This window comes from Telmatherina bonti, assembly GCF_933228915.1.
Source record: "Telmatherina bonti genome assembly, chromosome: 5".
NCBI lineage: Eukaryota > Metazoa > Chordata > Actinopteri > Atheriniformes > Telmatherinidae > Telmatherina > Telmatherina bonti.
In genome coordinates this window covers 41,672,375-41,684,682 of record NC_136623.1, presented here as the reverse complement: position 1 = coordinate 41,684,682, position 12,308 = coordinate 41,672,375, and the positions used below count along the sequence as shown (strand labels likewise).

Sequence of the window (12,308 nt, the reverse complement as noted above, 5' to 3'; positions counted from 1 at the left end):
CTTTGTGTTGTTGTTTCAGGTGATGACACCAGTTGCCGTTGTGTAGTTGTGTCGAGTGATGACACAAGTTTCCGTTGTGTTGTTGTGTCGGATGATGACACCCGTTGCCATTGTGTTGTTGTGTCGGGTGATGACACCAATTGCCGTTGTGTTATTGTGTCGGGTGATTACACCAGTTGCCATTGTGTTGTTGTGTCGAGTGATGACACCCGTTGCCATTGTGTTGTTGTGTCGGATGATGACACCAGTTGCCGCTGTGTTGTCGTGTCGAGTGATGACACCCGTTGCCATTGTGTTGTTGTGTCGGGTGATGACAACAGTTGCCGTTGTGTTGTTGTGTCGGGTGATGACACCAGTTGCCGTTGGGTTGTGTCGGGTGCTGACACCAGTTGTTGTGTCGGGTGATATCACCAGTTTCCGTTGTGTTGTTGTGTCGGGTGATGACACGAGTTGTTGTGTCAGGTGATGACACCAGTTTCCGTTGTGTTGTTGTGTCGGGTGATGACACAAGTTTCCGTTGTGTTGTTGTGTCGGGTGATGACACAAGTTTCCGTATTGTTGTTGTGTCGGATGATGACACCCGTTGCCATTGTGTTGTTGTGTCGGATGATGTCACCAGTTTCCGTTGTGTTGTTGTGTCGGGTGATGACACCAGTTGCCGTTGGGTTGTGTCGGGTGCTGACACCAGTTGTTGTGTCGGGTGATATCACCAGTTTCCGTTGTGTTGTTGTGTCGGGTGATGACACGAGTTGTTGTGTCAGGTGATGACACCAGTTTCCGTTGTGTTGTTGTGTCGGGTGATGACACAAGTTTCCGTTGTGTTGTTGTGTCGGGTGATGACACAAGTTTCCGTATTGTTGTTGTGTCGGATGATGACACCCGTTGCCATTGTGTTGTTGTGTCGGGTGATGTCACCAGTTTCCGTTGTGTTGTTGTGTCGGGCGATGACACGAGTTGCCGTTGTGTTGTTGTGTCGGGTAATGTCACCATTTGCCGTTGTGTTGTTGTGTCAGGTGATGTCACCAGTTGCCGTTGTGTTGTTGTGTCTGGTGATGACACCAGTTGCCGTTGGGTTGTGTCGGGTAATGTCACCATTTGCCGTTGTGTTGTGTCGGGTGATGACACCAGTTGTTGTGTCGGATGATGACACCAGTTGCCGTTGTGTTGTTGTGTCGAGTGATGACACCAGTTGCCGTTGGGTTGTGTCGGGTGATGACACCAGTTGCCGTTGTGTTGTTGTGTCGGGTGATGACACCAGTTGCTGTTGTGCTGTTGATGCAGACGCCTGTTAAAAGAACTGCGGCTTTTGGTGAACAGAAGTAGCACGACGATGTTTGTGTTACTGAGCGGAGTTGGCATCGCGCTCCAGAAAGCCAACTTCCGTTCTTATCAGGTTTCAGGTTTTACGTCATGGAGATTTGTTACATTTACCTTCACTTCCAGTTTTCCTGCTGAAAATGGACTGAGTTGGAAAATCCAGCCATTATTTTGCTTCCTTATTTAATGCTTTTCATTTAATTGATTTTCTGAGGCGCTTCGTCTGATTTGGGGTGGCGGGAAGCGAGCATCTCGCCCTGCAACCATTGGACGAGAGGCAGGAACACCTGGACAGGTCACCAGTTCTCATGTTGACCTTATTTTAGCTTCTGGAATCCTTATTTTTATAATTTTTCCTGGAGACCTGGTAATTTTCCAGAAGAACTTTTTGCAGGATGCGTCGCGACAGAGGACGATGGGAGGTGGTCCCGGACCGGAGAAGTAAAACCTGCAGACATGGAAAGGCCAGAGTCTAAAGATACGTCGTTTCGCTCGATACAAAGCCTGAAACCCAGGAAACTGAAACAGGACGACCTGAAGACGGCTCCATGCTGTGTTCTGAAAAGTTCAGGACAAAACAGTGTCCTTGTCAGGAGCTCAGCGTAGCTTCCTCTGGAACCAGAGAGGTCCGAGTAAGGCTCGCTGCTATTTCTTCTCTTTTAATGACCTAATGGAAATACTGGGAGGAGACTGGGGCAGGCGGACCTCCTCAGATTTTCACATTTTAATGACTTGTGTTCATTTTTTTTGCTTTGCTTGAAAACACAACCATTGCATCAGATGTAATCCGGCTTTACTTTTAGCATTTTAAATCTCTTTTCTTTCCCAAGTTTAGTTTAACTTTTTATTATTTCTTTATTTGGAACTTCTGTACTCTGTAGTTGGAGTCCAGAAAACACCACTGTGGCTTTTAGGTGGACTCCTGTTTAGTTGTCTTCTACAAGGTGACAAGGACAGAAAGATAAAGACCTACTTTAGGCCAGGCGTCCAAACCCAGATCCCCCAGATCCAGACCCAGACACAGGTCAGCAGAAAGAGCTCTGCGACGTGGTGCAGTTCTGAGGTAGGATCCGAGTGAAATAGCCGTCGTAGACATCAGGAAACATACTGTAACCATGTGGAGGAGTCAGGAAGACACCCGCTCAGCGCGGCAGTCAGAAAGATTTCACCCAGCATAAACCAAAGGAAAGTTTGGTCATTCTTCTGTCAGGACTTTCTGAAGACAGCAGCGCTCGTCTGGTTCAAGGCAGACAAACTGTACCTCTACATATTCTTCTTTGTGCTCATCAACATATCGCACGAGCTCCTGGTACTGGAAAGCCTGGACAGCAGACAGGACCAGCAGGACGGCCGGCAATACCTGAGGATTCATCTGTTGGCAGAAGAAAGTCACAGTGCAGGCGGCTGAAAGCTGAGCTCCTCCTGGATCTAATCAGGAAACAGTTTCCATGCAAACTGCACATTCCTGCACTTCCAAGAAAAGAAGCTCATTCATCCATGTTTTACCAAGCATCTCAACTAAAAGCAGGTTTCTTCTTACCTTCCTTCAGACAGACGTGTGTGTGAGCCTCTTCAGGCTGCTCGCTGTGTTGACCATTTATACCCCCCCACCCCACCCCACCCCCCGTCTGTATATCACATTCCTTCTGGGCCAGGGGTCAGAGTGTCAAACATTTCCTAACACAGAGCCAAGACAGCTGAAAAACTAAAGCTTTCCCGCTGGCAGTTACAAGATTTGCACCATAATCTGCTGAACTCGCTCTGAGGTTTGTGCAACTTGAGTGGTTGCGTAACATCTCCCTGCAGGACTCCCATTGTTCTGAACACCGATGACAGCAAGCATTACTGATCAGGTCTGTAGAACCGACGTGATTTGATCCCATCACGTCTTCATGCTAATCAGATAAATGGTGCTGAGTTTGGCGTCTCAGGTCCCCACTGGGAGACGCCACCTGAGTCCAGTCTGGATTTAATCTGAGCTGCAGCCTTCTGCACCGAAACGTTCATCACTGCAGACAAACCTAAGCTGTCTTCACACACCTGCTTCTATAGTCTTTATTACAGATGTAAATTCTCTACACCATATTTGCATTTTAAACATCAAATGAAAGTACTTAATTCATGGCTGAGGTTCCAGCCAGCTGGTTTGACACACAGAGGCGTAATATTTCTGATAAGTATGAATCTGGAACATCTCACCGGGGGAAGATTTGTGGTGAAATAAAGAAACTGAAATGATGACAGTTTAACAAGATTTTATCACGTTTATTCCCAGATATGATGTGAAAACTTGGAGCAGCAGTCCGATGTGGCGGGAAAGTTCAAGCAGAAAGAAGAGGCTCGAGGGAAAGTCGTGCAGGAACATGTTTACTCCAGACAGAAGAACATGAGCTGATGGATAATCAGCTCGGTGGTTTCTCCTCATGCATGTTTTTCATTTCATACTGCAGTAAATGTTGAACTGCATGTTTCTCTTTTAAACCACAAAGTTCTCAATTCATTTTTCACATCAAAGACTTCAACACAGTTCAGGTGCCAAGAAGTTTCCTGATCTCATCTGCTCCGTTTCACACACTGTGTTGTAGATGTGAAGACGACTCCGATGCTCTTCCAGCCCCGTGGGGGTCTGGTGCAGGGAGTCTTCGGTGGGTGAAAGAGCCCCATGATCTCCAGCTCTCACTTGAGCGATTCGCGGCCGAGTGTGAAGCGGCTGGGATGAGAATCAGCACCTCCAAATCTGAGCCCATGGTCCTCAGCCGGAATAGGGTGGATTGCCCTCTCCGGGTCGGGAGTCAGGTCCTGCCTCAAGTGGAGGAGTTTAAATATCTCGGGGTCTTGTTCACGAGTGAGGGAAGGATGGAGCGTGAGATCGACAGACGGATCGGTGCGGCGTCTGCAGTAATGCGGACTCTGCGCCGGTCTGTCGTGGTGAAGAAGGAGCTGAGCCAGAAGGTGAAGCTCTCGATTTACCAGTCCATCTACGTTCCTACCCTCACCTATGGTCATGAGCTGTGGGTCGTGACCGAAAGAAGGAGATCTCGTATACAGGCGGCTGAAATGAGTTTCCTCCGCAGGGTGGCCGGGCTCTCCCTTAGAGATAGGGTGAGGAGCTCAGTCATCCGGGAGGAGATCAGAGTAGAGCCGCTGCTCCTCCGCATCGAGAGGAACCAGTTGAGGTGGCTCGGGCATCTGGTCAGGATGCCTCCTGGACCTCCCTGGTGAGGTGTTCCAGGCACGTCCCTCGGGGAGGAGACCCCGGGGAAGACCCAGGACACGCTGGAGGGATTATATCTCTCGGCTGGCCTGGGAACGCCTCGGGATCCCCCCGCAGAGTTGGTAAATGTGGCTGGGGAGAGGGAAGTCTGGGCTTCCCTGCTTAGGCTGCTGCCCCCGCGACCCGACCCCGGATAAGCGGCAGAAGATGGATGGATGGACATATATGAAGGACAGTAAAGGATGGTTGCCTGTGGCCTGGACTGGACTGACTGCGATGACAAATTAATACATTTTTCTAATTTAGTCAGTTTCCCAGTTGGTTTCTGCACCAGTGTGCGAGAAAGAGAGATTAGAAAATTCATTTAAATAATTCATTTTCAACTGGAACAACAGCAGTAATTACCAGAGAATGACGGACTAACAGGTTAAACACAATAAAATAAGCTTCTGTTTAATCTTCATAAAGTCCAGCTGAATGACAGAGGGTGAAAATATGACTTTTTTCAATACAAAGAAAGTACAAAGATCATTAAAAAAAACACCACAAAAACCATGAAAACCACTAAATGGTAATTTATTCTAAGTTATGGCTTTTAGTATTTTTATTTAAACTTTACATTGACTAACAAATCAAAGCTTTATCTGGATGAGATGGATGGTTAAAAACTTCACAGCACGCAAAAAAATAATTTTTTACATCTGGATAGTTTAAACATCGCTTTCCTCAAAAGTTCGGATAATGAAGGAAATTATTTTTACAATTTGAAGCAAAAATCTGCATGAAGGTCAAATAAAACTTTGAGCCGAAACAAAAGCTTTCACTTAAAAAAAGCCACCTGCTTGTGTTGTTAGCTGAATAAGTTAAAGAATCCTTTGAAAATAGTAATAACAATAGTCATAACAATAATAATAAAATAAATGCTTCTCAGGATTTACAGATTGCATCATGACACAGTGAAATGGCTGACAGTATCGAGTTTATGGAAGAACAATTCCTAAATCCAGTCATCCAGTGGCCACGCCCACATTTAACCATAAATGGGCAAAGCAGAACAGCTGATAATTGTTCATGTAAAAACACACCTTCGCATAGGTGGCTCCTGGTGCTGAATCTGGACAACCATTCCCTCATCTGGCTCAATACTTATTCAGATTACCTCGCTTCCCAAAGGAACTTAGATCTAGTCTACATCTAACCCCGATCTACTTTCAGAAGTCAAACCACTAGATGTCAGATGTCTGGTGCTGAAAAAATCCGGCTGGAACCAACTTATCTGGATTAAAACCCGTTGCCATGTTTGAAACTTCCTCCGGTAACCTCCTACCTGTGCAGTAGGGCTGGAATGATATGCTTTTCCCTCGGTTCCACTTAGAACAATTTTTTTTTTTTGGTTCCGATTCTATTTAATTCTATTGATTTCATCTGATTCCTCAGGATGGACAATTTTTAGTTTACTTTTTAAACAGCTGATCCTGTGGAAAAGTTGCACGATGACCAAGTTTACAGACTTTAAAACGAGCCAAATTTCCTAAAAAAAATCAACTGTGTGTCAGTTTTTAAGATTTATTCAGCAGAAATATATCTTAACAAGCTGTTTAAAGTCATACTCTTGTTTCAGAAGCTGGAACTGCATATAAAAGTGCTGGTTTGAGTGTCTGTTGGCTAGCTGCTGCTTTGGCTGGTAGCTCTTCATTTACCTCAGAACGGCATCTTGCTGGGTGGGCAGTAACATTAGACATGTTACTGCAGTACGCCACATGTGCATTACAGAGTTTACAAACAGATTTCCACATGTGCAGCTGGTATTTCCCCATAGATTTACCCTTCAAAGCAAAAAATCCAAGATGTGTCCAAAATTTTTACTTCAAATGTGATGTGGGGGATTTATCTCTGTGCATTTTTGCAGGTTGTCGCCATTCTCTGTCTTCTGTATCAGTGTTTTCCAAAACGGATAATGCGTCATGTTACTGGACAGTCGAAGAGAAATATTTTGCCCCCTGCTGGAGAAAAGATGTAACTTCTTTTCCATCTCGCATCTAAACATGTAAACATTTTAAAATATATTTTTTGATTAAAGAAATTTTACTCATAAATTGTTAAACAAAAAATTATTATATGAATCAATTTTTTCTCCAACCCCTGGTGTGAAGCTCACCTGGCCGTGTTCCTGCTAGCATGCACCATGTAGATCTGGTGGGTGGTGTAAGAGCAATGTAGATCTGGTGGGTGGTGTAAGAGCGATGTAGATCTGGTGGGTGGTGTAAGAGCAATGTAGATCTGGTGGGTGGTGTAAGAGCGATGTAGATCTGGTGGGTGGTGTAAGAGCAATGTAGATCTGGTGGGTGGTGTAAGAGCGATGTAGATCTGGTGGGTGGTGTAAGAGCAATGTAGATCTGGTGGGTGGTGTAAGAGCGATGTAGATCTGGTGGGTGGTGTAAGAGCGATGTAGATCTGGTGGGTGGTGTAAGAGCAATGTAGATCTGGTGGGTGGTGTAAGAGCAATGTAGATCTGGTGGGTGGTGTAAGAGCGATGTAGATCTGGTGGGTGGTGTAAGAGCAATGTAGATCTGGTGGGTGGTGTAAGAGCAATGTAGATCTGGTGGGTGGTGTAAGAGCGATGTAGATCTGGTGGGTGGTGTAAGAGCGCTGTAGATCTGGTGGGTGGTGTAAGAGCCCTGTAGATCGGGTGGGTGGTGTAAGAGCCCTGTAGATCTGGTGGGTGGTGTAAGAGCGATGTAGATCTGGTGGGTGGTGTAAGAGCGATGTAGATCTGGTGGGTGGTGTAAGAGCAATGTAGATCTGGTGGGTGGTGTAAGAGCGATGTAGATCTGGTGGGTGGTGTAAGAGCGATGTAGATCTGGTGGGTGGTGTAAGAGCAATGTAGATCTGGTGGGTGGTGTAAGAGCGATGTAGATCTGGTGGGTGGTGTAAGAGCAATGTAGATCTGGTGGGTGGTGTAAGAGCAATGTAGATCTGGTGGGTGGTGTAAGAGCGATGTAGATCTGGTGGGTGGTGTAAGAGCGCTGTAGATCTGGTGGGTGGTGTAAGAGCGCTGTAGATCTGGTGGGTGGTGTAAGAGCCCTGTAGATCGGGTGGGTGGTGTAAGAGCCCTGTAGATCGGGTGGGTGGTGTAAGAGCCCTGTAGATCTGGTGGGTGGTATAAGAGCGATGTAGATCTGGTGGGTGGTGTAAGAGCGATGTAGATCTGGTGGGTGGTGTAAGAGCCCTGTAGATCTGGTGGGTGGTGTAAGAGCCCTGTAGATCTGGTGGGTGGTGTAAGAGCCCAGTAGATCTGGTGGGTGGTGTAAGAGCCCTGTAGATCTGGTGGGTGGTGTAAGAGCCCTGTAGATCTGGTGGGTGGTGTAAGAGCCCTGTAGATCTGGTGGGTGGTGTAAGAGCCCTCTAGATCTGGTGGGTGGTGTAAGAGCCCTGTAGATCGGGTGGGTGGTGTAAGAGCCCAGTAGATCCGGTGGGTGGTACAAGAGCCCAGTAGATCCGGTGGGTGGTACAAGAGCCCAGTAGATCCGGTGGGTGGTGTAAGAGCCCTGTAGATCTGGTGGGTGGTGTAAGAGCCCAGTAGATCTGGTGGGTGGTGTAAGAGCCCTGTAGATCTGGTGGGTGGTGTAAGAGCCCAGTAGATCTGGTGGGTGGTGTAAGAGCCCTGTAGATCTGGTGGGTGGTGTAAGAGCGATGTAGATCTGGTGGGTGGTGTAAGAGCCCTGTAGATCGGGTGGGTGGTGTAAGAGCCCTGTAGATCTGGTGGGTGGTGTAAGAGCCCTGTAGATCTGGTGGGTGGTGTAAGAGCCCTGTAGATCGGGTGGGTGGTGTAAGAGCCCTGTAGATCTGGTGGGTGGTGTAAGAGCGCTGTAGATCTGGTGGGTGGTGTAAGAGCCCTCTAGATCTGGTGGGTGGTGTAAGAGCCCTGTAGATCTGGTGGGTGGTGTAAGAGCGCTGTAGATCTGGTGGGTGGTGTAAGAGCGATGTAGATCTGGTGGGTGGTGTAAGAGCGCTGTAGATCTGGTGGGTGGTGTAAGAGCGCTGTAGATCTGGTGGGTGGTGTAAGAGCCCTGTAGATCTGGTGGGTGGTGTAAGAGCCCTGTAGATCTGGTGGGTGGTGTAAGAGCCCTGTAGATCTGGTGGGTGGTGTAAGAGCGCTGTAGATCTGGTGGGTGGTGTAAGAGCCCTGTAGATCTGGTGGGTGGTGTAGAAGCGCTGTAGATCTGGTGGGTGGTGTAAGAGCCCTGTAGATCTGGTGGGTGGTGTAAGAGCCCTGTAGATCTGGTGGGTGGTGTAAGAGCGCTGTAGATCTGGTGGGTGGTGTAAGAGCGCTGTAGATCTGGTGGGTGGTGTAAGAGCCCTGTAGATCTGGTGGGTGGTGTAAGAGCCCTGTAGATCTGGTGGGTGGTGTAAGAGCCCTGTAGATCTGGTGGGTGGTGTAAGAGCCCTGTAGATCTGGTGGGTGGTGTAAGAGTGCTGTAGATCTGGTGGGTGGTGTAAGAGCCGTCCGTGGGGATATATCTGCTATGGTATATATTGCCTCGGTCTGACCTGACTATGGAGAACATGCTGGGAGTGTAACGCCGTCCGAGCAGTGAGGCTCTAACTGCATTTGCAGGATTTGACTTTCATGTTGGAGAGTTGCTCTATTTTAGGAGTCTTGCCAATGTAATAGAGGATGGTGAGGGGCTCCAGGTCTTGGGAGACACAGCAGGGGGATGCAGATGCTTCTGGGTTGATAGCATTGTACAAGCCTAACACCTGGAACAGAGAGCATACAGTGAAGAACACATGGCGAGCAGCACTGTATGAATCAACCCTCGTACACCTCACCCTGGAGTGCTGGGTGTCGGAACTCCACAGGTACGGACAGGCACCTGCGCAGAAGTTGGCTTCGTAGCCTTTTGGCTCGTGGATCCACTTCCAGCCCAAATCTTTCTTAAAATCGATGTAGAGCGAGCGTAAGCAGCAGTTGTCCTGAACATTTCTGCAGGGATTGAAGAAGAGCAAGACCTTTTTAAAACACACACTCACGTGGATACAAACATGCCACCGACTGCTTCTCCCACGTTAATGTTGACACATTCATTAAAAACTCCCCCACAGAGCAGATTTACGCCTGAACACAAAGCCACGGAAGGAACAAAAGGTCAGATGTGAACAAGCATGCCTGCTGATTTTCTCTCTCTCCGAACTTAAACCCAGCCAACGGACTGTTAGGGAAAGGTAGGCAGATCACAATCTCCTCTTCTACTACTTCACAAACTGACAGGCATGAAGAAATGTTGGGTTGTTCTGGTTCTGAAACCAACATGCTCTCGTATCAACAGCATGAACCTCCGCTGCCACCTGGTGGTGAGTTCAGGTAAGAACAGCAATCTTCTGTCCTTTCCAGGATCTACAAACCCATGCCAACTAGTAAATAATCACTTCCCTTCATTCACACAATTAATGTGAATGCTCATGGGGGCGTTCACATTATTGAGATCCTGTTCAGACATTTTTATTATTATTCCGCCAAACTTTGCCGCGCACTCCTCCTGCACCGTTCAGGTCACTTCAATTGTTCAGATCTTAAACTGTGCAGCTCCTTCAGGACATGTGCGCTATGATTTTTTTTTATTTCAAATCTTTGTAGCTTTTGAGATATTTAGCATTTTGTAAAAATGAATTCAGCCTTGTGATTGGATGAAAGTCTTTCCAACCAAATCCAGATTGGACCTTGCAAAAATTCAGCACAGTGATTGGTCAACAGGGTTTCAGAGCTCTGCACCGGTTTGCAGTGTTGAGTTCATCAAGTTCCCATCCCCAGTGTCTTCCCTGCAAAATCTTTGAAAGGCTACTCCTCCTACACCGTTTGTCTCACTTCAACCATTCAAGTATCAAACTCTTCAGCCCATTCAGGAGATATGTTCTACCACTTTTGGTCTTTGTAACATTTAAACTTTTTAATTTATGTAAGTTTTTGTCAATGTATTGAAATCCATTCCTGTGATTGGACGAAACGGAAGTCAGCTCAGTGATTGGTCCATTTTGTGAACCGGTACACAGGTACACATACAAGGCACGGGTTCAAATGCAGCATTTAACATACAGCTCTGTTGTCAGCTGATGCTTGTGTGATGGCGTGCAGTTCTGCAGACTGCTCAGTGTGAACTATTGGTCTCAGCTGCACACTTCAAGGAGCAAAGGAATTTATTTGCAAATGTCTCAGTTAAATATGAAGGATTTGTTCCAACAATGCTCCCTGCAACATTTCAACACTTTGATTAGTAGCCTAAGCAGGGAAGCCCAGACTTCCCTCTCCCCAGCCACATTTGCCAACTCTACGGGGGGGGGGGGGGGGGGGGGGGGGGGATCCCGAGGCATTCCCGGGCCAGCCGAGAGATATAATCCCTCCAGCGTGTCCTGGGTCTTCCCCGGGGTCTCCTCCCAGAGGGACGTGCCTGGAACACCTCAGCAGGGAGGTCCAGGAGGCATCCTGACCAGATGCCCGAGCCACCTCAACTGGTTCCTCTCGATGCGGAGGAGCAGCGGCTCTACTCTGATCTCCTCCCGGATGACCGAGCTCCTCACCCTATCTCTAAGGGAGAGCCCGGCCACCCTGCGGAGGAAACTCATTTCAGCCGCCTGTATACGAGATCTCCTTCTTTCGGTCACGACCCACAGCTCATGACCATAGGTGAGGGTAGGAACGTAGATCGACTAGTAAATCGAGAGCTTCGCCTTCTGGCTCAGTTATGAACAGAATCGGTGATAAAGGGCAGCCTTGGCGGAGTCCAACCCTCACTGGAAACTAATCCGACTTACTACCGGCAAAGCGGACCAAGCTCTGACACCTGTCGTACAGGGACCGGACAGCCCGTACAAGGAGGTCCTATACTTCCAGAGTACCCCACACAGAAGCCCCCGGGGGACACGGTCAAACGCCTTCTCCAGGTCCACAAAACACTGTTCATAACTTATATGGACAGAATTTCTAGGTGCAGCCGAGGTGTTGAGGGGATCCGGCTCGGTGGCCTCAGGATTGGCTCCCTGCTTTTTGCAGATGACGTGGTCCTTTTGGCTTCATCTGGTCGTGATCTCCAGCTCTCGCTTGAGCGATTCTCGGCCGAGTGTGAAGCGGCTGGGATGAGAATCAGCACCTCCAAATCTGAGACCATGGTCCTCAGCCGGAATAGGGTGGATTGCCCTCTCCGGGTCGGGAGTCAGGTCCTGCCTCAAGTGGAGGAGTTTAAATATCTCAGGGTCTTGTTCACAAGTGAGGGAAGGATGGAGCGTGAGATGGACAGACGGATCGGTGCAGCGTCTGCAGTAATGTGGACTCTGCGCCGGTCTGTCGTGGTGAAGAAGGAGCTGAGCCAGAAGGCAAAGCTCTCGATTTACTAGTCGATCTACGTTCCTACCCTCACCTATGGTCATGAGCTGTGGGTCGTGACCGAAAGAAGGAGATCTCGTATACAGGCGGCTGAAATGAGTTTCCTCCGCAGGGTGGCTGGGCTCTCCCTTAGAGATAGGGTGAGGAGCTGGTTGGGCAAACTCCCATGCCCCCTCCAGGACCCCAAAGAGGGTATAGAGCTGGTCCACTGTTCTGCGACCAGGACGAAAACCACACTGCTCCTCCTCAATCCGAGATTCGACTATCCGGCGGACCCTCCTCTCCAGGACCCCTGAATAGACCTTACCAGGGAGGCTGAGGAGTGTGATTCCCCTGTAATTGGAACACACCCTCCGGTCCACCTACTTAAAAAGGGGGACCAGTCTGCCAGTCCAGTGG

The 12,308-nt window shown here is 48.3% G+C and overlaps 2 protein-coding genes across 4 annotated transcripts in view; both read right to left on the bottom strand.

Annotated features, from left to right (window-relative positions):
- Nucleotides 1-2,916, bottom strand: part of cndp1 (carnosine dipeptidase 1) — a 138,407-nt gene extending 135,491 nt beyond the window's left edge. For both annotated transcript variants that reach the window (XM_079241436.1, XM_079241437.1), the window contains exons 1-2: nucleotides 2,858-2,916; nucleotides 2,579-2,689 (exon numbers count right to left, since the gene is read on the bottom strand). In XM_079241436.1, the coding sequence (XP_079097562.1) occupies nucleotides 2,579-2,689 (111 nt within the window). In that variant the 5' untranslated portion in view covers nucleotides 2,858-2,916. The remainder of the gene's footprint in view (nucleotides 1-2,578; nucleotides 2,690-2,857) is intronic.
- A 5,940-nt stretch (nucleotides 2,917-8,856) lies between these two features.
- tgfb2 (transforming growth factor, beta 2) overlaps nucleotides 8,857-12,308 on the bottom strand; it is a 236,474-nt gene continuing 233,022 nt past the window's right edge. For both annotated transcript variants that reach the window (XM_079240861.1, XM_079240862.1), the window contains 2 exons: nucleotides 9,365-9,518; nucleotides 8,857-9,292 (listed from right to left, as the gene is read on the bottom strand). In XM_079240861.1, coding sequence (XP_079096987.1) covers nucleotides 9,134-9,292; nucleotides 9,365-9,518 — 313 coding nt within the window. In that variant the 3' untranslated portion in view covers nucleotides 8,857-9,133. The remainder of the gene's footprint in view (nucleotides 9,293-9,364; nucleotides 9,519-12,308) is intronic.